This window comes from Sebastes fasciatus, chromosome 6 (assembly GCF_043250625.1).
Source record: "Sebastes fasciatus isolate fSebFas1 chromosome 6, fSebFas1.pri, whole genome shotgun sequence".
NCBI lineage: Eukaryota > Metazoa > Chordata > Actinopteri > Perciformes > Sebastidae > Sebastes > Sebastes fasciatus.
The window spans coordinates 22715162-22743123 of NC_133800.1; the positions used below are offsets into that span (position 1 = coordinate 22715162).

At 41.7% G+C, this 27962-nt stretch overlaps 2 protein-coding genes across 3 annotated transcripts; one reads left to right on the plus strand and one right to left on the minus strand.

Moving 5' to 3' along the window:
• The first annotated feature begins 1880 nt into the window (after positions 1-1880).
• Positions 1881-10463, plus strand: cyp1d1 (cytochrome P450, family 1, subfamily D, polypeptide 1). 2 transcript variants are annotated; one of them, XM_074638506.1, is made up of 8 exons: positions 1881-2165; positions 2287-2578; positions 2669-3280; positions 4782-4905; positions 5395-5484; positions 7903-8026; positions 8104-8190; positions 8353-10463. In XM_074638506.1, exons 2-8 carry the CDS (start codon positions 2309-2311, stop codon positions 8633-8635), a joined length of 1590 nt encoding a protein of 529 aa, XP_074494607.1. In that variant the 5' UTR covers positions 1881-2165; positions 2287-2308; the 3' UTR covers positions 8636-10463. The 2 variants fall into 2 exon arrangements, with proteins under 2 accessions (XP_074494607.1, XP_074494605.1); XM_074638504.1 differs by having other exon boundaries at positions 2253-2578; positions 8353-10462.
• A 1307-nt stretch (positions 10464-11770) lies between these two features.
• kifl (kinesin family-like) lies at positions 11771-27690 on the minus strand. Its single transcript, XM_074639807.1, has 23 exons — positions 27398-27690; positions 25971-26179; positions 25242-25432; positions 24237-24483; positions 19725-19731; positions 19444-19536; positions 19251-19373; positions 18858-18950; positions 18651-18711; positions 18416-18558; positions 17556-17717; positions 17247-17401; positions 15890-16002; positions 15617-15723; positions 15263-15362; positions 14987-15179; positions 14567-14747; positions 14217-14457; positions 13293-13453; positions 13101-13205; positions 12866-12963; positions 12709-12787; positions 11771-12590 (listed from the first exon to the last, which is right to left on the minus strand). The coding sequence occupies exons 3-23, from the start codon at positions 25342-25344 to the stop codon at positions 12540-12542; spliced, it is 2616 nt and encodes an 871-aa protein (XP_074495908.1). The 5' UTR covers positions 25345-25432; positions 25971-26179; positions 27398-27690; the 3' UTR covers positions 11771-12539.
• Between the last annotated feature and the right edge of the window lie 272 nt (positions 27691-27962).

Below are 27962 nucleotides of genomic sequence, written 5' to 3' on the forward strand. Positions count from 1 at the left end.
TCCACAGACTCAGTGTGTGTGTTTGTCTCGGCTCTGTCTGCCAGAGCTAATGACAAGACTGGACCGCCTCGGCCTGGAGAGGACGTGGTCCAGCGGGTCAAAGGAGCTGTCGCTTGGCCTGACAACACCGGGTGTTCCACAGTTGAGCCTGAGCTGAATTGACGGTTGGATGGAGAGTGAGAAAGAAAGGAATGAAAGATGGAGAGTGATGGGGAGGAGGATGTAACACAGGCATGAAAAGAGGGATGAAGGCAGTGGGAGAGTGAGGAGAGAGGGGAAGGAGATGTTGAGCTTGAAAAAAAGAGAAAAACTTTGCAGGCTTCGATAATCAAATTACAGGCCAACAATGGAAATATTTCAAAAAATAAAAAGGAAATAAATCAGGTCAGGTGTTAAATTATGATATCGTACTGGGAGATTTTGTAACGCACAAATAATCTGTCTTTGGCAGATGTTTATACTGACATTGTAGCAAAAGTTTTAACTTCTTGCTGGCAATCATTTTTCATATTATAACTGCAACTGCAATGTATTGCCAGCAGCTGCATGAACAGTGTAGCCTTGCAATATGAAGATGGGAATCATCTTTTATTATTAAAGGTCTCAGAGAGGTGTAGATTCAGCTTTTCTCTCTTTTTTTTTACCAGTACGTGATGTTTTGCCTGCTCCAGACTGCAATACACTGTGAGGTGTTCCTATTATTTTGGCCACACTTCCTGAAGTGTTGTGGTTGTTATAACCTGTGCGTTCCAATACCCATATTACTGTACTATTTAGTATGCAAGAAAAAGATTTAGTATGTCCCAATACATAGTATGTCAAATGCCGTATGCAATAATGTCCTACTGCATCCAGTCACATTTTGCAGTATGCAAGCCAGCATGCTTTTCTGGCTATTCTGACCCACAATCCTTTGCACAGCAGATATATGAGCAAGAGGGTCAAAGTTCAAGGCGCAATGTTATGCCCCAATTGTATGCATACTGCATGCAACAGTTCATACTTTTATAAGAGCAGCTGCAGTATGTACTAAAGGTAAAAAGAAAAAGTATGCGATTTGGAACGTAGCCTATATGTATGAAGATTTGGCTGATACCTGAAGCCTAAAAGCATTGACCTCAGTCCAAACTGTAGGGGCCATGAAGTCAGTCTAAGCAGATGGAGAGTGCCCCCTTGTGACACATTAGAGAGATTACATTGTTCATAACAGTTCTGGGGTCTGTGAGGAAGGAAGTACTCAGATTCTTTACTCAAGTAAAAGTACTAATATCACAATGTTTTATTCTGTACAAGTAAATGTGATGAATTCAAATTGAAAATATTTGAATTGGTGGATGATCATAGTACATTTTCAGGGTGCTCATATATAGGGATGCACCGATTTATCGGCTGAAAATCGGTATCGGCTGATGACATTCGTCGATGGCAGTGGCCGATGTTTATCTGTTGTGTCGTATCAATTTTACGCCGGCTAAATATTGTGTTAGTTATTAAATTTTTTTAAAATAATCTTTTTTTCAGGTGAAAGAAGGTTATTTTTAAAGTTGTTTCATAAATGTGTATGATTGAATTTGTGCTCATTCAAAGACAGTGTAATGAAATGCTGAATGACTTTGAAACAGCTCAGTTTTTTTCTTTCATAATGAAGAAGTCTTTGTTTCCTTGCACAAAAGAGGAATTAAAAGAAAATAAATAAAAATATATCGGCCCAGAATTTCACAATCGGTGCATCCCTACTCATACAGACAATAGTTGGCTTTTTTCCCATCATATATTTCCCATTTCAGAACCTGACATAATACTTTTCCATCCTATGCACAGCAACAAACAGGCTCCTACTCTGCGAGGGACAGAGCGAACGGGAGAGGAGGGGCCCTTGTTGTGAATGGTTCCGGTCTTTGGTCAGATGCGGTCACTGGCTGTCCTGGACCGACTCGTCCTCCACCCCGAGCCAAGTTTCTCGCCGTGTGCGCCTCTCTATTGTTAGCGGGCAGCAGCTCCCTCTGCAGGGGGCCCGGCCGCTGCTGAATGGGGCGTCCCGCACTGTGAGCTATACCCTCATCAACAAGTTCCCGAGGATCAGACCTCAGACTTCTGCACGTCTCTGCTCTGCTCTCTGTTGTCTGGCTCATTACTTTTTTACACCAAAGTTACAGAGCTGCATGGTGAGTTATCTATCGAAACTGTTAACCATATTTCTTGCTTTCTGTCTTTGTTTGTTTCTTTTTTTTCCTTTTGTCTTCTTCTTATAGATACCTTTTCCCCCTCTACCCCTGTCTCTCTCAGTATTTAGAGTCCACCTGACAAGATGAGACTGATGTTATGGACGCTGCCCATCAAGGAGAACCCATGTACCTCTCTGTCGAGTGTCACCGTTGCTCTGTGTCTTCTCACCCTCCTCCTGATGGCCCTCAGGGGCCGAAAGAGCCACCACCACTCTTCCCGATTGGACCACACTAAATATCCCCCTCCTCCTGGACCCACGCCATGGCCCCTTGTTGGCAATCTGCTCCAGATGGGGGACCAGATTCATCTTTCTCTGACCCGCTTGAGGCTCCAGTACGGCGATGTTTTCCAGGTATGTACAGTAAAATGTGTTAAAACGTTTTAGCAGGACAGAAGATTATTGGTTTATTCGTTCAATCATGTGTTCATTCCTTCACTCTAGATGCGTCTGGGCTCTCTGACGGTTGTCGTGCTGAGTGGATACTCCACCATCAGACAGGCGCTGGTTCGGCAGGGAGAAGCTTTTGCCGGGCGACCTGACCTTTTCACCTTTTCCGCCGTAGCCAACGGCACCAGCATGACCTTCAGTGAGAAGTACGGGCCAGCCTGGATGCTTCATAAGAAGCTGTGTAAGAACGCCCTCCGGTCTTTCTCCCAGGCCGAGCCCAGAGGGTCCGGTGCCACCTGCCTGCTGGAGGAGCACGTCTGTGCTGAGGCAGCTGAGATGGTGGAGGTGATTCGAGAGCAGGCTGCTGCTGCCAAAGGGGAAACAATGGGTATAGATCCGGTGAAGCCCCTGGTGACTTCAGTGGCGAACGTCGTCTGTGCCCTGTGTTTTGGAAAAAGGTACGACTACAATGACAAGGAGTTCCTCACTATGGTCCACATCAACAACGAGGTCCTGAGGATCTTCGCAGCAGGGAACCTGGCTGATTTTTTCCCCGTGTTCCGCTACTTTCCGAGTCCGTCTCTGAGGAAGATGGTCCAGCACATCCACAGGATGAATGGATTCATGGAGCGGAGCATCGAGGAACACATCAGCACCTTTGATAAGGTAAGGAGCCCGGCAGACACACCTGTAGACCAGAATTCAGTTTAAATTAGGGCTGTCAAAGCAAATTTGTTGTAACGCCACTAATTTCTTTAGTGCATTAACGCAACTTGCGAGTTTTTAGAGTAAAGATACTGGCATCATATAACTAAAAAACCGTAGGAATCCATTGATACCAGCCATGCAATATGTTGTCAGGAAAGAGGTTAAATAACGCTCCAAACTTATAGGCTAATTTCTGGCGAGGAAAAACTGGCATGGTTATTTTCAAAGGGGTCCCTTGACCTCTGACCTCAAGATATGTGAATGTAAATGGGTTCTATGGGTACCCACGAGTCTCCCCTTTACAGGCATGCCCGATTAATGATAATCACATGCAGTTTTAAGCAAGTCATAGTCAAGTCAGCACACTGACACACTGACAGCTGCTGTTGCCTGTTGGGTTTGAGTTTGCCATGTTATGATATGAGCATATTTTGTTATGCTAAATGCAGTACCTGTGAGGGTTTCTGGACAATATTTGTCATTGTTTGTGTTGTTAATTGATTTTTAATGATAAATATATACATACATTTTCCCACTCCCATGTTGATAAGAGTATTAAATGAAATTGACAAATCTCCCTTTAAGGTTCATTTTTAACAGATACAAAAATGTGTGATTAATTTGCAATTAATTGCGATTAACTATGGACAATCATGCGATTAATCGCAATTGAATATTTTAATCGATTGACAGCCCTAGTTAAAATGTAAAGACATTGCAAAAGGAGAATGACACCCTGATGCATTACAGTACAATCAACCATTACTTTTTGCAGGATGAGGTTGTGTTTTGATTTCACACTTGCACTGTTGATAGGCAACTGCAAAGAAAAGTAACGTAGAAGAACAATGTAAAGGTTTTTAAGGACATGCAATGCAAAATAGATGTTTCAAAGAAAGGGACAAAAGTTTCACGTGCCTACCAAGACCAAGTCACCAAAATGATTTGTTAAATATCTTAACAGTGTATTTTAATGACAAACCAATCTCTGGTTTGATGAATCTTAACCAGCCTATTGTGCCACAAGATACAAGCAGAATACTTTCAGGACAGTCTAATGTGGTGGATGCTGCGTTGTTTTCTTTATATCTGTCCCACTAATTTGCCGTCCACTATTTAATCTGACATTGCACTCATACAGTATTAGCTGTGAGTGCAACCGTAGCCAAAAAAATAACAAACAAGTCCCCTGGGAGGAGGGACCTTTGTTCTTGTGCATAGAGGCTAAAAAGTTCGCACGCACTCTAATTAGGAATTAGCATCCCACTGGAAGACACGCGTCCTACCATAACTGATTACTGTCTCTTCCCTAATTATTGCTTTTAAAACTTCTATGAACCTCTAGATCTGAGCAATCATTAATCAGCCTATAGTTAATACAGATAGCTTGATGTTTCAGTGACAATGATTTAAGAAACACAATCAATTTGCTGTCATATTGTATGTTTGTGTGTTGCAGAACTGTATCCGGGACATAACAGACGCTCTGATTGCACTTTGTGAGGACAGAGAAGAAACTAAAGACACGTCTGAACTCTCCAACTCACAGATCATTCACACCGTCATAGACATCTTTGGAGCAGGTTAGCCGCACTGAAAGTTACACTTATATTACCATTGATGACGAATAGTGTCGGTAATGACATTAAAGGGGACATATCATGCTTTTTTCCCCCCAGGTTCATACTTGTGTTTTGGGTTTCTACTAGAACATGTTTGCATGCTTTAATGTTCAAAAAACATGTTACTTTCCTCATACGGTCTGTCTGAATATACATGTATTTACCCTTCGTTTGAAATGCTCCGTTTTAGTGCATGTCTGCTAAAAGTCTGCTCCGATTGGCTTGCTAGAAAAATATGGTGCACCTTTACAAAGATAGTTTTCAACCTGTGGGTGATATATTGTAATGAGCCTGACTGGGTTGTCTTATTTCAGTTTGTGAGTTGGTAGGCACTCCAGAAACCCAAATGTATGTGCACAAGCACTGAAAAAGTGAGTTTTTCATGATATGTCCCCGATAAATTGATCATATTGATAACGTTGTTAAAATAATGTTTGTGATTTTCTAAAGGATTTGACACCATCATTGCTGGTCTACAGTGGAGCCTTTTGTACCTGATCAAGTATCCAGACCTCCAGGACAGAATACACCAGGAGATAGGTACCCTCTTATGTTTAAGTATGAACAATCTCTCATTGTTTGCCAGAGGGAACTCTGACTGGCTTATTAATTTTCTTCAGAGCATCACTGCATGCATCTAATCCAAAGAGAAAGAATTCATGCTATGCTGAATAGCGAGGGCCCGTCCAGTGTCCGGTTTCATGAATGATTCATTCTCATTGTCCAGAAATAGAAGGTTCCTCATTAATGATTCACACATTATCATTCATCATTCATGATCACACATCAAAATCTAGAGGAGATCAATATCACATTTAGCTCTTTAAATATGTACCAGAAAAGTATTCAAAAACATGTTTTTAAGGATACAAACAGGTGAAAATGCATCTCTTTGAAACACATTTATCATCATCAAGTGAGCAGACATCAAGTGAGGCATATGATGATGTCTATTAGGAAGGAATAATAAAACAACAAACTATAAACCCAACAACAGCCAGCCCGAGTGCCCTTCCCGGACACAATCCGACAGCCACCAGAGAAACTCACAAAAGATCAGTCCAATTTGCTGACGCCAGAGCTACTTTTGAAGTGGGTTGACAGAACTGGTGCTGTCTGTTCTGAGGCACGTTGAGAGAAAGAAAGAAGAGAGAGAGAGAGAGAGAGAGAGAGAGAGAGAGAGAGAGGAGACAGGATGAATCAGGGAGGGAGGCACAAATAGCCAGAGAGAGAGAGAAAGAAAGAAAGGTTGGAGAGTTGTTCCAGGCCGACACAAAGGCGGTAACACGCAAGGCAAACTATGTCAACACACATAGTTTGAAATTCTTCACTTACTCATCACTTCAATTAATTATAAATTAACACAATTAATGAGAGCAATATTTTTAATTACAGTCATTTGAAAGACAAGCATACTTTATGTCATTGTAATTATTTGTGAAGTGCATGTTAAAAACGCAACACATCTCAGCCCTTTTAACCCCTGATGAACTGAAGTGCAGCTAGCTTTTACAGACTGGGAACCTTTGACTTATTTAAAGTCTAGAAAGAAAACTAATGATGATGCAGCATCTGCATCTTAGTTCAGAGGCCGTGTCCTTCAAGACCCCATTATAATGGTTATATATATATATATATATATATATATATATATATATATATATATATATATACTGGAAAAACAAAGTTCGGAAACTTGTGTTTGGTGGATAATTTCTCTGTTGTTACAATGCTAATTGGCATTGTATTTTACATCGTTGGAAAGCCTGTTTATTTATCTTCGCAATGATGTCTAACTTGTAAGGATCATGCATTTGTGGGATGAGCAGCACAGCTGATTATGTGGGTAGCGCCCAAGAAAAATTTGCCAAAATGCTCTGCCAATGGTAAACAGTGTATTCTCATAAGGCTACCAGGAAGCCTGCAATGACTGCCCTTCACGGTTAGGCCCGTTTGCGCTGGTGTCGACAACACAGACAATGGAACCTGAACATGTGGGGGAATGTCATGTTCAGTGATGAGTCCAGGTTCTGTCTGCGAAAGTTGGATGGCAGGGTCAAAGTATGGAGACGACGCGGAGAACGCTATGCTGATTGTTGAACCGATGGAGTAACAGCTTTTGGCAGGGGCAGTGTCATGGTGTGGGGCGGCATCTCCCTCACTGGCAAAACAAGGTTTGTCATCATTGAAGGCCATCTCAATGCAGTGAGATATCGGGATGAGATTCTGCAGCCAGTGGCGATCCCATATCTCCACAATCTGGGCCCTAACTTCATCCTCCAAGAAACAACGCTCGCCCCCACAGAGCCAGGGTTATCACAGACTACCTCCACAATGTGGGAGTAGAGAGAATGGAACGGCCTGCCAAGAGTCCACACCTCAACCCAATTCAACACTTGTGGGATCAGCTTGTACGTGTTAGAGTGACCAACACAACCTCGTTGGCTGACCTGCAATGAATCCTGGTTGAGGAATGGAACGCCATCCCACAGCAACGTGTGACCAGGTTGGTGACCAGCATGAGGAGGAGGTGCCAGGCTGTTGTGGCTGCGTATGGATCTTCCACCGCTACTGAGGCTCCTGACGGTGTATTAAATGAATCAATATGTCTTGTTTGTTCCTTGTTACTGAAAGAGAGTTCAATCATCCAATCCACCAAACAACTCAAAACAAGAGTCAACACCAACAGGAGAATACACTGTTTACCATTGACGGAGCATTTTGGCAAATTTTTCTTGGGCGCTACCCACATAATCAGCTGTGCCGCTCATCCCACAAATGCATGATCCTTACAAGTTGGACATCATTGCGAAGGTAAATAAACAGGCTTTCCAACGATGTAAAATACAATGACCATTAGCATTGGAACAACAGAGAAATAATCCACCAAACACAAGTTTCCGAACTTTGTTTTTCCAGTTTATATTATACTAATGGTGTTTTTTTTCTCTTTCGTAGACGACCACATTGGTACAGCCAGACTGCCCAGGTTTTCAGATAAGCCCAAGATGCCTTTCACGGAGGCGTTCATGTACGAAGTGTTTCGCCACGCTTCATACGTCCCTTTCACCATTCCTCACTGGTAAGACTTTTGTTTTCAGTGCATTCATGTTTACAGTTGTCTGTATTGCTGTTAAAACTCTGGTTTTCTCTCTTCAGTACCACGAGAAACATCACCCTGAATGGATATTTCATTCCCAAAGACACCTGTGTCTTCATTAACCAGTATCAAGTCAATCATGATGTGTGAGTAGCAAGCATCACTACATTATGACTTTGAATATTACTTTCATAAGACATGTGTATCAGTAAAGAGTGAAGTGTTTAAACATCTTCTTATCAGTTGATAAAAATGTGTTTCTCTGTTTTATCGCTTTGTTGATCTTCATGTTTTTCACTCTGTCCCAGTGACCTTTGGGGAGACCCGGACACGTTTCGCCCCGAACGCTTCCTGGGTTCCTCGGGACTCCTCAACAAGGAGCTGACAGAGAAGGTCCTCATCTTCGGCATGGGGAAGAGACGCTGCCTCGGCGATGGATTTGCACGTTTGGAGATGTTTGTCTTTCTCGCCACGCTGCTCCACGGGCTGCGGATTGAAAATGTTCCAGGGCAGGAGCTGGATCTCAGCACCGATTTTGGTCTGACTATGAAACCGCGTCCGTACAGGATTACCATCTCCTCGAGGTTTTAGACCAAATGATGCTCTGTGTGGATGTTTTGGAATATCACAACACAATTTCTAATTATTCTTATTATTAGCCACCATATTTGGATAACCAAAAGGGAAATATACTGTACGTATAAATATGTTTCTAAGATTTTAAAAAGTAGCTATAAATAGCATAGAATATGAACTAACTTAGTTTCTGTATTGAACACAATGTTTAAGACAATGGAGGGTCATTCAAAGTGCCTCTGTGCCCGTACTTTGAAAGGGTCCCTCCGCCTTCCTGTCCCGCCACATTAAAAATGAAATTGAAAACAGCGCCTCATTAAAAGCCTTTATCTTAAGTTATTAGTTACAGTTAAACACTAAGGGAGGGAGAGAGAGGGTGTTTCAGATTGGCGTTCAGCGCCTCAGGCCTCAAACTGTGTTCACGCAGAGTTCATCCTCACTCTTCGTCCGCCCTCTCCTCCTCCTCCTCCTCGCTTCAACTTCTCTCCTATCTCCTCCTCATCAGTCAGATTCCTTTCATCTCCTCGTCCCCCTGATGTCCTTGTCTTCTTCCCGTCCTTATCCCCCTCCCCTATAGCTCCTCCTCCTCTTTTATCGTAGCTTCAAGGCAAACACTGTTGAGCTAACTCATCTGCTAAAATCTCCAAAGTCTCACCCAGTGGCCCTCTGAGGAATGACACAAATATATATATTAAGACATGCAGTCTTTTTGAACATCCTCCTCCTCTCCCATCAGTGCTGTGACCTCCCACACACTCAGATTAGATACAGTCCCAGACCTCTTTGAGGGCAGTAAAGAGGACAGCAGCAGAGTGTGAAATCAGGCATTTCTAATTTTGTAAGCTAAATGTAAAGAAGCATGGCGTATGGAAAAAAGAGGAGACGGGTAGAATTACTTATCCTTAAAGGGAAAGTTTGAAAGTTTTGTTCATGACAGTATTAACTCTGTTAAACTTGTATCTATTCAGGGAAAGTCTACTGAGGTCTTTCCCAACAGAGTCCTACATGTTAAAGACACAGTAGTGTCACAGTAGTGTCACAGTAGTGTTGACCAGTGAGTTGTTAGACTTGAATGGATGGTGAATATCATAACGTCTGAGGTCATACTTGTAACTTGAAAAATAAAAAGGAAAATGCTTAAAGGGACTGTTTGTAACTTCTTAAACTAACACTCTTATAAATCATTGCGGATCGGTGTTTCCCATACGCGCTCGCGTGTGGCTACGCTGTTCAAACACAAACTACACGGAAGCACCAAAACCGCAAAGTTATATCTATTGAAGCCCGTCTTGCAAAACAGTGTCAACTAATCCTGCTCCAGCCCCCCCGACTACGGCCAGAAGACACAGGGGAGACCGTAACCCTGATCTCCAGGGCCGGAGTCGACGCTGCACTCTGCTCCTCTGCTTGCCTTCAATCACACACCGCGCTTGTTCTCACTCGCTCCACCTCCCACGTGCATGCGCGCACACTACACACTGCAGAAGAGTTATGTTATCGTCTCCGACCAAAACTCCGGTTTCTCCCCTGTTCCATCTGACCACGGTCGGGAGGCTGAGGCAGGAAACACAGTATCAGCATTGATTCATTGAGAGATCTTCGTTTGGTCAGCTAACATTACTGCCAAGTGGGTGAAATATAGAGTGATATTGTGGTTTTAGCTGACGTGTGTCGCCTCACTGTGTAACGGCCACAGGTTCTTACATAGAGTCCCTTTAACTTCTGCGTTGCGCTAGCAATACTTTTATTTTCAAGCAAAATCTGTCGTTTAAAAGTTTTAAAAAGTGCTGTAACTCTCAGAGTGTCCTCAGTGACAGCAGACCTTCAGCCATTTACTGTATTAAAGGCATCATCCCCAGTTTGTCTGTGTGTGGTCATGTATGCAAAGTGGTGAATTTGTTTGCGTCGATTAATTAACAAAACACACCAAGAGAATGAGACCCCGGCCCCCTCATCAATCATGTTCCCTCTCCATGTACTCTCTGTGTCTTTGTCTCTCATTTTGTTCTAGTCCACAGAGCTCACAGTAGGATTCAAGCTATGGCCGTCATTAAAGAATAACAAATCACCGGGAACATGTGCTGACTGGCCGCTGATCTAAAGCAGCCAATAAAACACTGCATGCAAAGCTGGGAATCATGGCTCTAATGTGGCGTAACATAGAGAAGCACTTGGGGGGGCCCGCGGTATAGATTAAAAAGTGCTGAACAATTAAGATTGGGCCCAGTTGCAGGCAAAAGATGGTCTTCTTATAGAAACTGTTATCCCGCATCAGCGCTGACGTGCCAGCCTGGCTCAAACTGTTCTGTTTGAAGCCTCGACTCTGCTGTGACTGTTTTGGTCTGAGTCCAAAGCCCTGGAGTGAGACAAAAAACAAGCCAATAACCACCAGAATCAATCTCTATATAACTCTTCAGCTCAGTGTTGTAGTACTCAAGATCGTTCTTGGTCTTAATACTGGTCTCAAGACTTGTTTTTCTAAGATCTGTCTGTGCATTCTCTGATTTTTTATTTGTTAGTGTTTGCTCATAGAAAACGAAGGAAAATTCCCACACATAAAATTCACCTCTGCAATGCCTTTTGATTATTCTATCAATACATTTCTCATGGTACACTTATACATACAATATACACATTATATATGGCAATAAAAGAGGTGAATGAAGAGGACTATTTAGTTTTCTCTTGGTGTTTTTATGGGAATGTGGCTCTTTCAAATCGATTTGAGGAGTGCCTACGGTCTACATGTTCCACATTTTATAGTAAGTGTGTCATGCAGTGTGGGACTCGCACTAGTCTGGACTTGGTCTTTACTTGGTCTTCTGCCTTGGTCTTGGTCTCGACTCGGTCTCAACCCCTCAAAGTTTTGTCTCGACTCTGTCTCAACCCCTCGAAGTCTTGGTCTTAACTTGGTCTCAACTCCTCAAAGTCTTGGGCTTGACTCGGTCTCAACTCGTCAAAGTCTTGGGCTTGACTCGGTCTCAACTCGTCAAAGTCTTGGTCTTAACTTGGTCTCAACCCCTCAAAGTCTTGGTCTTAACTTGGTCTCAACTCGTCAAAGTCTTGGGCTTGATTCGGTCTCAACTCGTCAAAGTCTTGGGCTTGATTCGGTCTCAACTCGTCAAAGTCTTGGTCTTAACTTGGTCTCAACTCCTTAAAGTCTTGGGTTTGACTCGGTCTCAACTCTTCAAAGTCTTGGGCTTGACTTGGTCTTGGTTTAGGTGGTCATGACTACAACACTGCTTCAGCTAAATTACTGTATTTCTTCTCCACATAGTCACCTATACAAAACAGGACCATATAAACATATAAAGGGAAAGAAAACCTTGGAGGCCTAGTTCATTTGATGTATTAACACCTACAAATTACACAAATCTGCTATTTCCCCCTGCAAACTCTGGCACTTTTTAATACAGCTGTCTTTACCTTCTGTCATAAATATATCCCTAATTTTAGTAAACCTGATCGCTGCCTCTCTGAAAAAAAAGAAAACAGCAACAGGACATGGCCTTTGCGTGTTTGAGAGTGTCCATTCCCAGCCATGTGATATGACCCTGTAATAGTATAAGAACAGGTCATGGGCCTCGGAGACTTAACCTCTCTAATGGGCCTTTTCCCCAGATACAATAGGAGTGCAAACTGAATGACCAACGGACTATTTGCCTCTTCAGTTACACGTGGGGCCCCTTTTATTGTGGGATCCTCATTCTATGGACCCTGGCAGGCAGCACCCATTAACAAACTGCACGCAATCCCTGAATGCAACTGTGAGTGATGTAACCCATCCCTCCATGTGATCAAATTAAACATTCAAATTAATTAGAATACATGCTAGTTCATTAGCACGTACAGGCCACTCAACAAATGGTCCAAACAATCCCAGTTCAACACTTTCCTCCACTGTCATACACACTACAGTTCAAACGTCCTCCTCGTCCACTGTTTGTCCTGACCTCAGCCTCGTGATCACCTATCAGAAACAGAAAAAACAAAACAAAAATAAGGTTAGCGGCTGTTTCAATGTGGCCATCAACAAAACATTTTTAGTTTTATTCTACATATTGATTCATGTTTTGTAACACATGCACCTCTTTCAGCTGGGCAATCTCTTTGCTGTCCACGTGTCTCTGAGCGTTGTTGGTTATGGCCTTCACTCTGGTCGCATAGCTGGAAGGTTCAGGATGTTATTAGGAGTTTGTGAGCATTCAGATAATGAAAAGATGGATCTCTATATTTGTCTCTTACACGAGAGATGTTAGCGTCTCATCGAAGTTGCATTCTGAAGGCGAGATGTTGACGATCATGAGGGTTTTGGCGTTTCCACCCAGGGAGTCCTGCATCATCTGAGAGGGACGAATGGCCACATTACATTCCATGACCACGCATAAGCAGCTCGTTGTTCATTGCTACAGTTTTTATGATTTTTGTCTGTTTGAATTCATTCAAAATCAAAAGTATACTGCTTTTTTTTTATCATTACCTGTGTCAGCTTGCTATTCCTGTATGGTACATGTGGCAGTTCAGCAGACAAGGCTGAGATCACATCACCCAGGGCACTCAGAGACTTGTTAATGGAGTTAGCCTCCTGCAGAGGACGAGAGGAATATCTGATACTTTCAGTCATCGTCTCAATCACTTGAAGGGCCAATCAAAACATAACATATGAGCCAACCTTTAGCTGGTGGTCCTTGGCACCGGTCTTGGCTGCCCTCTCACTGCCTGCCAGGTCCACGAGGCTCAGCTTCCCGGTACTCACGCTCCCATTAGTCAGATTCCTGCTCTCCACCATGATGCAGACGATGAGATGGGAGCGGGAACTCTCCACATTCATCTCTTGGGAAACAAAACACAACAGAAAAAGTCCTGAGTGGACTTTGATAGCTTACACTGTGGCTGCAACTAACAATTATCGATTATTGTTTTATTATTGATCTGGAATCTTCATATCATAATTTAGATTAATTGATTAATTGTTTTGTTTATGAAATGTTTCAAATAGCTTGTTTTGTCTGACCACAAGTCAAAAATCGTTAAATTTAAAATAATATAAAACAGAAAAAAGCATAAAATTTGAGAATATTTGGCTTTTTTTTCTTGAGAAACGACTAAAATGATTGTCAAAATTGTTGCAGATTAACTAATCATGTAATTATTTCAGCTCTAGTCAAGTTTATGATTAAAGATGAAAAATAGCATAATTACCAATAAAAGCATAAATAAAAAATGTGACAAAACTAGTATTCTTTAATATTTTGTACCATCTTTCCCTTTATAGTACTTGAAAGAATCTAAGTGTGTTGAGCATTTTTTATAGGACTATTTGTAATTGATGTAAATCATTTTTCTAGTTCTTAGTGCTCACTAAAACATTCGGTGCATCCTGTAATGACTCTGTGTGCATCTATAACACAATGTTTCTCCTCTTCCTACAGGATGCTGATTCACAGTTTGGCTGCATTGCCGCTCACCGCCCGGTCCAGTAATGATGTACCTAGCTGCCGCCCCGTCACACTGACTGTGACTAACGCGATTAATCCAAACCATTTAGCAGGGCCCTGTTTGTACTGGGCAGCACGGCACGGTATAAAGGACTCACTGGTGGCAGAGATGTGTCGGTTGGCGCAGGCCTGCTGGAACAGAGCATAGAGCTCCTGGGCACTGGAGGCCTCTTTTGTCTCTGCTCCTTGGGCGAACACAACCCCTTTTCTGTTCTTCTTGATCTCCACCCGCCTGACCTGGCCATGGGACTGGGGCTGTGCATGATGGGCCTCACCGGCCTGGCTCACAAAGAGGTCCTGCAGCCTGTCATTGTACAGCTCCAGCATGTAGGCCGAAACCTGAGGAAGAAGGATGAAGAAGCACAGGAAAGAGGAGGAAAAGGAGAGATGATGTCTTTTCTATCTCCCAGATGAGATCTAATTACATCGGTGATACACTGTCTGATACCTTAAAGTCGAATTTGGTGCTGCTCTCCCGTATGATATCAAATATGGCATTAAAAGATCTCGGCATGATCCCAGGGTTCTTCTGCTCCTTGTCCCCCACCATGGTGAAGGTCTTCCCTGAGCCCGTCTGGCCATACGTAAAGATACAGACGTTGTAACCATCGATAGCCGACTGGATCAGCCTGTGGGGAAATATATCCTCTACTGCTGAGCTGTAATTTGATTACAGGCCTCCATCAGTGTGATTTAAATAACTGCACTTTTACTTTAAGATGAATTGGCACAAATTTGTACTATAAACTATCAGAAACTACGTAATGGTGGATCAAAAGATACACGTTTGGGGCCCATTATATGTGTGTTATGGTAGATTTGTGAATATAGTGTATTGGTCCCTGATTGGGAACCATATCCTCCATACCTGTTGGTGTCATGAAACAGGTCTTCCTGAGAGACTTCAGCACTGAACACCTTGTCGAACTGAAACTCCCTCGGCCCACGAGGGGTTTCCATGGTGACAGAGTAATCATCTATTTTCTCCACAACCATAGCTCCACCCTGCGAAACCTCGCATCGGTTCACCGGTCGAATCCGACAAAACACCCTGATTTTACCTAAAAAATAAGACATGAAACCTCAACAACTTAAAAAAAAGTAAAGGTTAGAACAACAAACAATAATGCTTGCTAATGTGTACCTTTCATGTCTTCCACCATATTGTAGTACTTCTTCCTCATTGTCCTTTCTGAAGTGTAGTTCTCAATTATTTTCTTTTTCTCGTCTTTAACTTGCTTTAGCTTGAGAGAAGAGCACGATAACACACAGCTATATGACGCTGGAGAATAGATGTAAAACGTGTTTGTAGCTGCTTGAACTAGATAGATTATTAATATTCCTTGATAATCCACAAAAAAATCACTTTATGCATCTGGGAACTTAAAAACATCTAGAAAAGTCAGTTCTGTTTCTCATTTAATATATAGAGGGCAGCTGGGAGGTCACCATTGCTGAGGCCTCACCTGACCTTTGACCTGTCTGATAAAAGACCAACCTGATCCTGCAGCAAGAGAAGCTGCTGACCAACACTCTTCACTCCCTCTGTAGTTCGGATTGTCCCTCGTCCCAAGATGTCCTCCAGCTCTGAGACCGCGTCGCAGTCTGAGCCAAACAGAAATTAATACCACATACCGGTAAGTGATGCACCTGTAAGCCACAGGTAGTGCAGACACAGAAGCATACAGTTGTTGTACAGCAAGACTGATGTACATGAACGTGAACAGCTTTTGTAGATGCAATTATTATAATTAATGGTGTATGTATTCACCATTTATTACAGGGCTTTCTCCAGTTTTGATGCAGTCCAAAGCCAGTTGAGAGACCTCGTACCCCCTCACTGTTTCTTGTAGTGAAGAGAGACTTGACTCATATTCATCTAACCTGAGAAGTGGAAGAGAATCATTGTTATATTTCAGACAATAAAAGTGTGGAAGGGAAGGTAAAAGCTGGGCTAGCACTAGGACCCAGAAAGGACCCAGGTAAAGGGCAGAGTCTATAAAAGTGGGTGGGAAGATCACCTGAGCTTTCCTTCCTGCACTAAGACACACCTGAGAGAGCAGCTGAGACCAGCCTTTGTTTGGTGTTTGATTTGGTAGGCTCCCCTTTTCAAAAACACGTTTTAAAGCATGATTTTAATAATGAAATTGTAGCACCATTAAATTTAAATAAACCATTAGCTCATGTCTGGTGAGGGACTAAAACTTGGAGTGATTGTTTAGGCACATCAGTCCAGAAACAAGGAATGCTCAAGCAGAACAGATGCTAGTTTTTTAGTTTTTAATACAATATTAACATGGTTCTTTATAAACCTTGGGGAGGGGATTGTGTTCCAGCCTCAAGGTATATTGTTTATTTTTTACATTACCTATGTTTTGTATGTAAAGTTTCCTTTTCTATATTAATGTGCTCCTGTTTCTTTATAGTTTTTGATCAGAGACACTACTAGAGGAGCCAAATACTGTTTTTCCCAGACTTCTTAGATTTTGGTTTGCCTTTAACTAATCCATTGGATTGGCTATTTTCTGTTTTATTTTTCTATCAGTTGTGTTAAAGTGGTAACTGAGTGGAGAGTACCAATCTTGCATGTGGTTTAAGTCACCGTTGCTGGCTGTGAGTAGGTAAATTAGAGTGTTGTAGAACAGTTTTGATTTGGCACAAATTGGTTCGTGTGTAGTGGTGTTTTATTCATAATTTGCCAGCATATGTTGTGACAAATTTCCTATTTTTATTTTACGCATAGGTTTACACTAACCTCCATGATGCAGGTGCTGATGCAGTCTAGCCTCATGTTGTTTCTTTGCCTGTTTATTTATTGATTTGGTTCATGTATTAACTGTACAATTTACTCCTTACCTCTTTTATTTTGGCCTATACATTTAGGCCTTTTGTTGAAACTCCCTTGCCTAAATGGAGACTAGTCTTTTATTTCATGCATTGTTAATATAATCTATATATTTGGTAGGCCTATAGCAGCCTCTGGCTCCAGTTTATTATGGGTCTTGAGTATCACCTGATCACAAAAAGAAGACAATGAGAATATTGGCTCGATTTAACCTGTGGCTATTCCAACCAATAAGAAGTAATTTATTGTTTTATATTTGCAAACTGTTTCCATGATGTCTAACCCCTCTTGGTCAGTGGTCTTATCCTCTTGGTCTTCTTTGGCCATCTGTAGACGGTCCAGTTTGTCTCTGGCTTCTACTAAAGCGACCCGGTTCTCCTCAATCATCAGGTCCAAAAGAGCTCTGGTCTCAGCCACTGCACTGCAGACAGCATGAGCCTACACAACAAAAGTCTTAGTTGTCATCAAAGTCATAAAATCAGGGTGATGTCTAAGAAAACAGAATAAAGTATATACAGTAGCCTATCATTTGACACACACATGTAGTGACCAGTTGGTTTAGACATACAGTAGTTTAATAGTTGAGCAGCACCTTGTGTATGACAGTGGGCAGCAGAACGCTGCAGGGCGGAGGGATGGGCGGGATGGGGCTCCTCTCTGCCTCCAGCAGCTCAGTGATCTCTCTCTCCTTCTGGTACAGGCTCTCTTTCAGCTCCTCAAGACGGGCTTTAGCCCCCTCCAGTGGCTGACTGGACTCATTGCAGGCCTGCAGACAGAAACCACCTTAAAGGGTCAGTACACTCAAATCACAAAAAGATATTTTTTCATGCAGATATTTGAGATATCCACCTCTGAAACTTCTGCTACCATCCAAATAACAAAATGTTAATTCATACATGTTTAATTTGATCGTTTCCCCGTCTTTGTAATGTGACCTTTTCTACACAGCCTGTTCTCATTCCCAGTGCGTTAAATACCAAGGCTTTGTCATGGCCGTCGGCGTTCGGTACTGCCGCGCACAGCACCCTTTAGCACCGGTATGAAATGCACCGGGCGCTCCATTAACTATAATGTAAACCCATCCGTGGTAACCGTAAACATTGAGAGAAAGTACGCCGTTAGTGTGCTGTTTGTGTCCCGTGTGTCACGTTACAATCATCTGACCGTTTGTGTTCCGTGTTTACAACGTTCAGCGTCATTTTCACTGTACAAACGTAGTAGTTTTAAACCCAACCATGTATTTCTTTCCTAAACCTAACTATAGTGGTTTTGTTGCCTAATCCTGAAGTGATGTCAAGGGTAACTATAGTGGTTTTGATGCCGAAAATAAAGTGATGCCAAGAAGCGTGACGAAGCAGCGGTATGTGACGAGTTGGGATGAGAATGTGTTGTTCTACATCATGCACTTCAGATATGAGCAGCAGACTGCCATGGTAACTACTTCAAACCCACCACAGTCTGTTGTTGAGCTTGATGTTCTTTGTTCTCTGAGCTTTCACTTTCCTTCGCAGCTTCCTGCTGCTCTTGTGCTGATACCATCAACATTTCTTGGACTTTCCCTACTTCCTTTCTGGCCATTTGCAGCTCCTGCAGCGCTAGTCAGTGTCACAGGGTGTTAATAATGGTGTTATATGCAATGGTCAGTGATTTTTCCGGCATACATATCAATGAATGCATGCAGACTCACTGGAGGCCTGGTGGCTGTGCAGGACATCCAGCCTGTTGGAGAACAGTTCCAGCATTTTGCTCTAAAAGAAGGACAAAGTTGGTTCCATAATTACGTAATATTTTTTTTTTTAAAGTTGCCTGTTTTACTCAAATATGACCACAAGGGGGTGCTCCAGTTCAGAGGAACTCATAAGGGTTTATGAGGCCTGCCAGCTTCCTATGCAACCTTCTCTCTGTGCCACTGCAGGGCCTCCTCTTTACTCCTCTTCCTCTCAGCTCCCTGTTCCTCCAGCAGCTGCTCGTTCTGTGCAGTCATAGCCTTTAGGAAACGAACCAGACAAGGAGAGAAATACATTAATAAATACATAAAGATGTTTAATGTTTCAGCTATATGGCCTGTAGCATGTGCACCAACATGATTGATTAACTTTGAAGTAGAGATCACAGAGTTTGACCCTATTTTGGCGCTGTCCCAGCAGTGAGAACAAAATGTGCCACAAGAGAGCTGCAGGAGTTGTGCAGGGGAGTGAGTCAGATAATAAAGGAGGAAATAGGAAAGGGAGTTGATTTGATTGAAATAATAGAGACGGAGATGGGCTGACTCATGACCGTCACTGACCACAACTCTCCTCTCCCAGTCGGCGTTCTTCTTCTCCACCTTCTCCTGGTAGAGGTCCAGGATTCTCCTCAGGGTGTTCAGCTTGTTCTGGTGATGATATCTGATCCTCTGCATGGTCCACTCCTGATCACACAATAACATTTGTATCACAGTTATGTGTTGGTGCTCTTTCTCACAGACGTAAACCCCTCACCTGGTTCTCTCGTGCCGTGACCTGAAAGCTCTCCTCCAGCTCATGCACCATTTCGAGGTGTCTTCTCTTCATTGCTTCCATGTCCTCGGCTATCTGTTTTGGGTTATATAGTAGAAACACCTCACATACAATATATACAATAGTAACCATGGTTGCCAATACTGATCGAATGCCTTCCAGGGCTGCACCAGCAGCATCATCAGGGCAGCCATGTGAGTGTGAGGAAGAACACAACACAGTGTCTGACAGTGACTTCATTGTGTGTCTGCATGGCCTCTCACTGAACGACTGGACACAAGCTCTAAGTCACATGTCTTAACAAAAAAAATCAGTGTCATCGTGAGTTTGGAGTCATAGACTATAAAACTGATTCTATCCTGAGTATGAACACATCGCTGTAGGAGACACAGAGTTCCGTGCTCGTTCTTTTACCTGAGTGACGCAAAGCTCGGCTGACTCGTAGGGGATGTAGATCTTGACATCTCTTGGCCTCTCAGCTTCTGTCGGCTGATCTGCATCGCTACTGTCTGACAGCTGCGATTCTGATGAGCCTACAAAAGTAACATGCCGTAAATCACCATTCAGTCCAGTGAATGCGTGCAAAATGACAGTCACCGCTATCACTTTGTACCTAATAAGGGTACAAATCATGTATGCTTAACTAATGCATGACTCATGATGATTAATGCATGTATCAATGCAGGATTTATCACGATTTTGTGTTTCTCACCGAAGGATCAAAGTTTCAAGTTAACTATGACTTTAAGTGATTAGTTCACTCTCAATCGATCATCAAGTAAATTAACTGGATTCCAGTTACATCAAAGTTCATTTTAGACCCATTAGCTCGGCCTCTCTGAAAGCAGAACAGTGCCGGTTCTCATAGAAGCATTAGGGTTTTTTTTCTCCAGCCCTTTCTCCTCTACTTTGTCGGTCGGTACCTGCTAGATGATTTTATTTTGAGTGCATCATTATCCACCGTGCTGAAGTCCATTTCTTTCAACAACAACAACTCTTGTTTCACCCTGTAGGTTGTAAATGTGGCATAAATAGCATTGGGTCATGCAGAAACATATTTGCATCTGACGACCAGTTTTGTTTGTTTTTTCTTAAAAAATTGCTTCGGATTTTTAATTTGGTCGCATATCACTTAATGTTTGAAGTATCTGTGCATTAACATTCTTCACTTGTTATGAACTAATCACATAAAGTCACAGTGACTTGGTCATTTGTTAATGATAAGCAACAGGAATTCATGATAAATCCTGCATTCAATCATCACGAATCATGCATTAGTTAATGTATATGATGTGTACCCTTATTATAAAGTTACCGTGATAGTCAGTATAGCAGCAGGCTTTACATCTCTGACCTCCACAGCTTCTATGTAGGGGAGAGTGGGGTAAGATGAGCCAGTGGGTAAGTTGACCCACCCCCTCTATCTTGGCAACTGTGATTATGTGACCATTATTTTAGGAAGTACCCATCATTTCTATCTTGCTGTGATGAAGTTAAGCACATGGGAGAAGTAGTAAGTACTTTTTTACACCAAAAACAGTTTTTTCCCAGTCAAAGTAAATTTTCTGCATGTCAGGAATAATGAATGTTAGGTCAAAGCAAATTTATCCAGGTCTAAAAAAATATATTATACATGTTGGTGATTTACTAAGATATAACACCATGTTAATCCCTTCGCTAAAGATTAGCCTGAATTGCTAAACTGGGCCATTTTTTCCAAAATGGTAGCTATGGGGCAAAGTGAGCCAAAGGCTATGGGGTAAGTTGAGCCAATGGCTCACTAATATTCTACTATTATTCCGAGCCACTGGCTCAACTTACCCCACCATAAATTAACCAAATTAATTCTCTGATGTATAAAATGGTATTACTGTTGAGTGTTACACAACTTGGTTTGATTTTTTTATGTGTTAACCTTTATAGAAGAGGGAGATAAAGGAAGTTAAAACAGTTGGTTATAGTGGAACAGTAGAGGCAAAGAGGGTCCTCACAGAGGAGGTAGAGAAGGAGCTTGCAGACCATATCAAGAAGCTGGCTGAACAGTTACATGGCCTTACTCCAAAGAAATGCTGTGAACTGGCATTGGAATTGGCAGGAAGAAAAAACACTCCTGTCCCCAACAACTGTAAAGAGCAGGGTTTAGCAGGTAGGCCTAGGTCAAACCAAAGACCAAGACGAAAATCACAGCGTACAGCAGTTCTGAGGAGAGTGTGATGCCATCCCATTTGATGACACTTCTGAGCATGAGAGTTCTAATGATGAGAGAAGTGAATCAGACATCTCAGATCTGTCAGTTGGTGACTTTGTCATAGTAAACTTTGTATCCAAAGGCAGAAGCTACCATTACATTGGCTTGGTTGAGAGCCTGGAGGGCAACGAAGTGAGTGCAAGATTTCTCAGAAGAATCCGGGGGAACACTTGACGTGAGAAGCCCACCTTTGCATTCAAGGAAAAGGATGAGGCATCTTTTCCACTGAGTGATGTGCTGAAGGAGCTACCTCAACCTCAAAAGGCTGGAGGAACTGCAAGGAGGGAGCAACAGTTCATATTTCACTGCAACCTTGACGACTGGAATATAGTCGAATATTGAATGATATTTAGATTTTTCAATGGTCTTGAAACTCACAGGTGGTTTGTTCTCACAAGTTCATAACTGTGAAACTGTTTGTTAACACACTTATGCTGAGGTTTAAACTTAAAAACTCAGATGTTCAGTTTACCCCACGATGGCTCAACTTACCCACTGACTCGGATCAACTTACCCCTTACCTGGGGCAAGTTGAGCCACAGGAGCACTTTTTTTGGGAAGGTCATTTTTTTCAGACAGCTTTGTGATGGATGCATGCTGATCATTTCATTTGATAGGAGAGATCCTGAATTTAAGGTTCAAGTTTTCATTCTGCTTCTGTCTCATTTTTCCTAACCTCGAGGACAGCATAAGCAAAAATTGGCTCATCTTACCCCACTCTCCCCTACCTGCAGTAGGGATATGTATTGGCAAGAATCTGGCGATATGATACGTATCATGATACAGGCGTTTACGATTCAATATATTGCGGGTATTGTAAGCATGGCGATATATTGCAATTTTTAAAATCTAATTTTAGGAAAATAGTTTTATAAAGAATGCACCGCCGTATGTATAATTTCTGAGTAAAAAACTTTTTTTAGGCAATCAGAACAGTGGGATCTGCATTTGCATTTATCATAGTCCCTGTAACATTCAACATCATAGCACTACTTTGAGAGGACACATACACTGAGAGGGTGCATCTCTTTGCAAATGAAATCATTTTTTACATTATTAAAATTGATAGTGTTTTTGAGATTCAATACAGTATCACAAAACAAAATATTGTGATATTTGATTTTTTCAATATTTTCTTGCACCCTTAACCTGCAGAAGGCCTATCTTTCTCACCTCCCCACCTAACCCCGTCATCATCATCATCATCATCCCTCTCCACTAACACCCCTCCTCCTCCTCCACACGTTTCTTCATCCTTTTACAGCACCTTGGTTGACCTCTTGTCCGGGGTGTTTCCTGTGGTCGATCCAGCGTCTGAATGCGGCCCACCTCTTCATCCACAGAGTTTTGTGATGAATGACAGCTTGAACAACGAAACAAATTGTTGGGGGGGGCAGTTGGAAACAGCTCGGGGAGTGGAGTAAAAGGCAAGGGAGAGAAGAGGAGAGTAACAGCTAGTCTTGTCACATATTCTTCTATTGCCTAATTATGTTGCAATGCAGTGAATGTGCTCTCTGATATCACATTTTAAAATTGCACCCCATTATTAATACAGTTGCAACTTAAATCATTATAATTACAAACACATTTAAATGATTATTGGTAGATTTTATCCCTTTCCAACAAGGTGTGATAGTTCATATTTCATGCTGTTTAATAGAAAATATAATTAAAAGATAAAAAAAAAAAAAAAAAGAATTCCAAAAATCCAGAGAATTATCTTTCAGCCATTTAACTGATGAGTACTTCAAATACTCAATTACATGATCATAATACTGAACAGATGAATGCCAAACGCTGGAGCTCATAAACCAGCTCTCTGTGTGGGAGTGTGTACAGTAACTGTGCTCAAACCCTGTTTAAGTTCTGATTTTAACCAATGAATCTCGGAAGTGAGCAAATCAAACAAACCAATTACAACATTCAAACATCAAAATAAAGTCCTTCAACGTGATACCTTGCCAGGTTTCCGATGAAAACTGTTTATTTGTTTATAATGCATTTATGATTTTTTACATGGATGCTGTTTTGTTGGGAAATAAAACACATAAATCTCATTGAAACCATTTACATTTTATTTATGATATTTAAAACATGTTTTACATCTTTATGAGTGATTAGCATGCTGTTTATTGTCTGTTTACATTTCTGAATATTGCACTCAAAATGTAGGTCATTTCAATAATTGTATTAATCAGTAGTTAGTCCCTGTTTATTTTTATTTTCAGGTTAATCCTTCAGCGTGGCCAGGTTTATCTGAAATATTGACACATTCCATGAAATAGCCTCTGAATATTTCATCTCTTTGTCTGTTACATTCCCGTCCCACCCTCTACCCTCTGTGTTTCCTCATACAGGAATGTGGGCTTGCCGTCATGCTGCTACTTTCTTGCCAGTACCACCTTTTAGTAGAGAAACAGAAAGTGTATCAGGAATTACAGAGGCAAGTTGGTGGGATAAAAAACACTCTGGTTATCTGTTTGGTTTGCATTTGGTTAGGGGTTAAAGTGCAAAGGTTAAAGGTTACTAGCGTCTACAGTGACTGCATGTGTGGGATGAGAGTGGGCGTTGTCTACTGGTCTGACCTGCTGTGTTGTCCTCGTACTGGTCAAACTGTGTGTTGTGAATTATTGGACATGGCCTCTCATCCTTCAGCTCTGGTACGCTGCCCGGTAAATCCCCCAGCACCTGCGCTGTGACAGGGACCCGTCCAGGCCGTGAGGACAACACAGGGTCCTCAGGGCAGGTAGACCGGTTAGTTGTCTCCCAGGCGCCTGAGAAAGAATTAACATGAAGGAAATTTAGATGAATTTAGATATGCAAAAATTGCTGACACACAAAGGACTGAGGGGCCGGGTTTTAATTGTTACTCCTGGATTCCAAATAAAAAGACAAACTCTTGATGTACATTAAAGGTGCTAAATGCTAGATTGTATGGATGGAAGTAGATGAAGGTGACCAGTTAAAATGAAATGCTAAAAAGAAGCTACACCAGGAGAACTACAGTAAATCTTTCAGATAACCAAAAACATCTGGACAGAAGATGGTGGAGCCTACAGTGACATAATACGGGCATGAGGCCAGTCTTTATATATCTATACAAACCCACAGACCTCTGCACATTTTGGCATCTGCAACAGCCAGAGTGACACCAGCTGTTTTCCTACTGACAGTAAAGAAAGGTGTGCATATATGCTGTCCTGTTAGCATGTGTGCTTGCAAGTCTGGTACTATAGTGGACCCTTCTGGCTTTCATGTCCAAATCTCCAACGGGACCCTGCCAGGAACGGTGTGTTTCTTCTGATACACTGACTGCTCCACTGCTTCACAATGGAGGCAGCCAAGCAGCTGAAATATTTAAACCTCGTCTGACTACACCCGCATACCTGCAACACATTTATCAGTCAGAACAGCTTCTTCTACAACATATAATCTGATATCTGATATCAATAATGTCGTTAGCACCATGCAGATGAACATAAGGCTTTGCTTAGTAGTTTATTAGTTGTTTGTGTGTTTGTTTTACACTCACGTTGTTTGCCTGCAGGGGCCACAGAGTGATGTCTCCCTACTTTCTTTCCCAAGAAGGTCAGTGAGTAAGATCCATTCTCCGCTCCAGAAGAGTCCTGGTACATTGTGTGTATATAACTGAGCTGGCTGTCACTACTTTTGTTATTTTTTGGTCTTTGTAGGTGAGAATATGCAACTGGATTAGTCCAAAATCTGCAGAGAAAAGAGGGTTAAAATAATTTTAAAGCCTGAAAAGCCCAGATAGATGAAACATTTTAATTTATATGAATTGAAAATCCCAAAATATTTTAATGAACTTTTGTTCAACTCCCCAAACTATTTGCAGATGTCAATAAGCTCACACAGCAGATTCGCTCAGGGAGTGTAATCCTTTCATCAGCCTCTCCAAGCTACTATAAACTACAAGCTTCTCAACAGGAAAAATGGAAAATCACAAAGTTTGATTTTTTTGTCTATTTTCTTTTTCAATTTCACGGTGCTATTTAGGAACAAATCCTACATCTCACTTGGCAGGAACTGGCACAGTGCCAGTTCTTTCACTAAATAAAGTGATTTGAATTTACAGAAAACTAAAATTTATGAATTGCAACATGATCTCCATGAAACTGATGTACAAAATCCAAAATATGCTTATGATTTAATCAGAAAACATAGTAACATTCAAGAGAGTAGAAAACATGACAAAACTTAAAAAAGAACAAAGACGGATTGATGATAAAAGGTGGACTACCTGGTCTGACAGCAGATTGGATCCCTTCAGTGTGATTCAGTGCAGTTTGAGTGCTGCTATGCTGACCAGTCGATCTCGTTCTCTTAGGGGAACCGAACTCTCAACAGTCTTTAAATATTAAACCTGCAGAGATGAAGTTTCACCAGGTACTGGCTTAAACCCCACACAGCCCGCTGGTAAAAAGATGCCCCAAACAGTCCTCAGGTTTCCTGTGTGTAAGATACAGATTGTAACTGGATGCTGTCTCACACTCACAGACACATATAGTTCATATACACACTTGCTTCTCTTGTTTCTGTTTGTTTTCCTGGAGACCTGCACACTTTCCTCACCTGTTTGGGTTTAAGGGAATAGGGAGGGGAATAAAGGTCAAATAGGTCACCAGGTGAACTGCACTGAGGAGTATCAGGAAATTATCTTCATGCAGGTTTGTTGTGATGAAGAGAACATTAGACGTTCTGGTTTATAGATATATTTGCTGCCAGTAGTCGAATCCACCTCAAGTACATTTAAGTACAAATTTATAATCGTATAATCAGTGTTAACCAGTTTAACCAGTTAAAACTAGCTCCACCTCGAGCAGCTATAGCGTTCGATGGATCATATATCAGTCACATGGGACATTTTGCAGCAGAACTACTTTTACTTGCACTTCTTAAAGTAAATCATTGTTCTGTGTTTTTACTTAATTAGGATTTTGAATGCAGGATTTTTACTTGTGGAGTATTTCTACATTGTTGTATTGGTACTTTTAGTTAAGTAAATGATCTTCTTCCACCACTGTTTGCTACTGTGTCCATACAGTATACCTCCTAAAGAAGAATGTGTGGAATAAAATCAATTTCATGGCAATTCCTGCTACTGATTGATGGTGTTGTATCGTATCCTGTTGCTCTTGGCCAAGCTGTATGAGGACTTCCTTTCTTTTTTTAGACCATTAGACCATTTGGACCACAGTGTGTGCATCTGTTTAACACACCTTGTAGTACTTAAAGATAAATCCACCCATGATGCCACTTTAATGAAAACACAGCTTTACCCCGTCCTTCTGTTTTCACGATCCAAACTCTGCCCTGACCATATTCCCCTATATGGACACAGTGTCACTTTGTCAAATACGGAAACTTCAACAAATGAAAATAATTGCCATTAATCACACTCATATGCTGATCCCAGCAGGAAAATAATTTAATATGTATGATCGATGTTTTTATGGACGTCATCAAGGGCCTGTGAAGTCTTGATTGTTTAGCCTCCCACATAATATGCTGATAAAGTATGACTCAAATGATCAAATGATGCAATTTTCCTTCGAATGTGTCATTATCCTGCTCTTTGGAAGCGTTAGCCTCTGCTGAGACACGTAAGATGCAGGTAGGCCCAGACTCTGCTGCCAATACGCCACACCTTTTAAAGAAACTCATTACCTCATCACACTAAAGGCAGACTGTTGTTGAGGAATGTCAAGGTGGTCTTTGCACAGTCCTTCCTACAAGTACTGTCATGTCTAGGGATCAGGGATGTAGATCAGGGGCTCCACAGATCAACACACAGTGAGGCTTGGATTCATCTGATGAGGTTTAAAGTGACCTCCTGATAGAGGAGAGATAACAGCAGGAGGGTCATTCTGTCTTCTGGCAAATGGAACAACAATAACAACAAACTCTATATGCTAGGGACACACTAGGGATTAAAACAGTGAAGACATTACGAGATGAAAATAAACATGCATATGTATCCATATAGAGCCCTGAACACCACACACATAAAGTGTTACAGATACTGAGTGATAGAGCAACAACTATGTGCTAAAAATGTTCAGTCAGAAAAAAAATTATAAATATTTACTTGCAGGAAAGTCTGTATTCATTACTTTCAAATGTAAAATTCAAACTAAAAATATTAGAAGAAACAACAAAATCACAGATCATGCGTAAAATATGAACCTTGAAAACATAAAGAAAGTATAATAATAATAAACGGGCAAATCAA

Excerpts from the sequence above, each read along its gene's own strand:
- cyp1d1 (XM_074638506.1), top strand. The coding sequence starts at position 2,309 with ATGAGACTGATGTTATGGACGCTGCCCATCAAGGAGAACCCATGTACC. Across the intron at positions 4,906-5,394 it reads CATAGACATCTTTGGAGCAG|GATTTGACACCATCATTGCT; the intron begins GTTAGCCGCACT and ends GATTTTCTAAAG. Across the intron at positions 5,485-7,902 it reads CAGAATACACCAGGAGATAG|ACGACCACATTGGTACAGCC; the intron begins GTACCCTCTTAT and ends TCTCTTTCGTAG.
- kifl (XM_074639807.1), bottom strand. The coding sequence starts at position 25,344 with ATGTACCAGGACTCTTCTGGAGCGGAGAATGGATCTTACTCACTGACC. Across the intron at positions 24,484-25,241 it reads GGCCCCTGCAGGCAAACAAC|GCGCCTGGGAGACAACTAAC; the intron begins GTGAGTGTAAAA and ends ATTCTTTCTCAG. Across the intron at positions 15,724-15,889 it reads AGAAAGCCCTGTAATAAATG|ACTGCGACGCGGTCTCAGAG; the intron begins GTGAATACATAC and ends TGTTTGGCTCAG.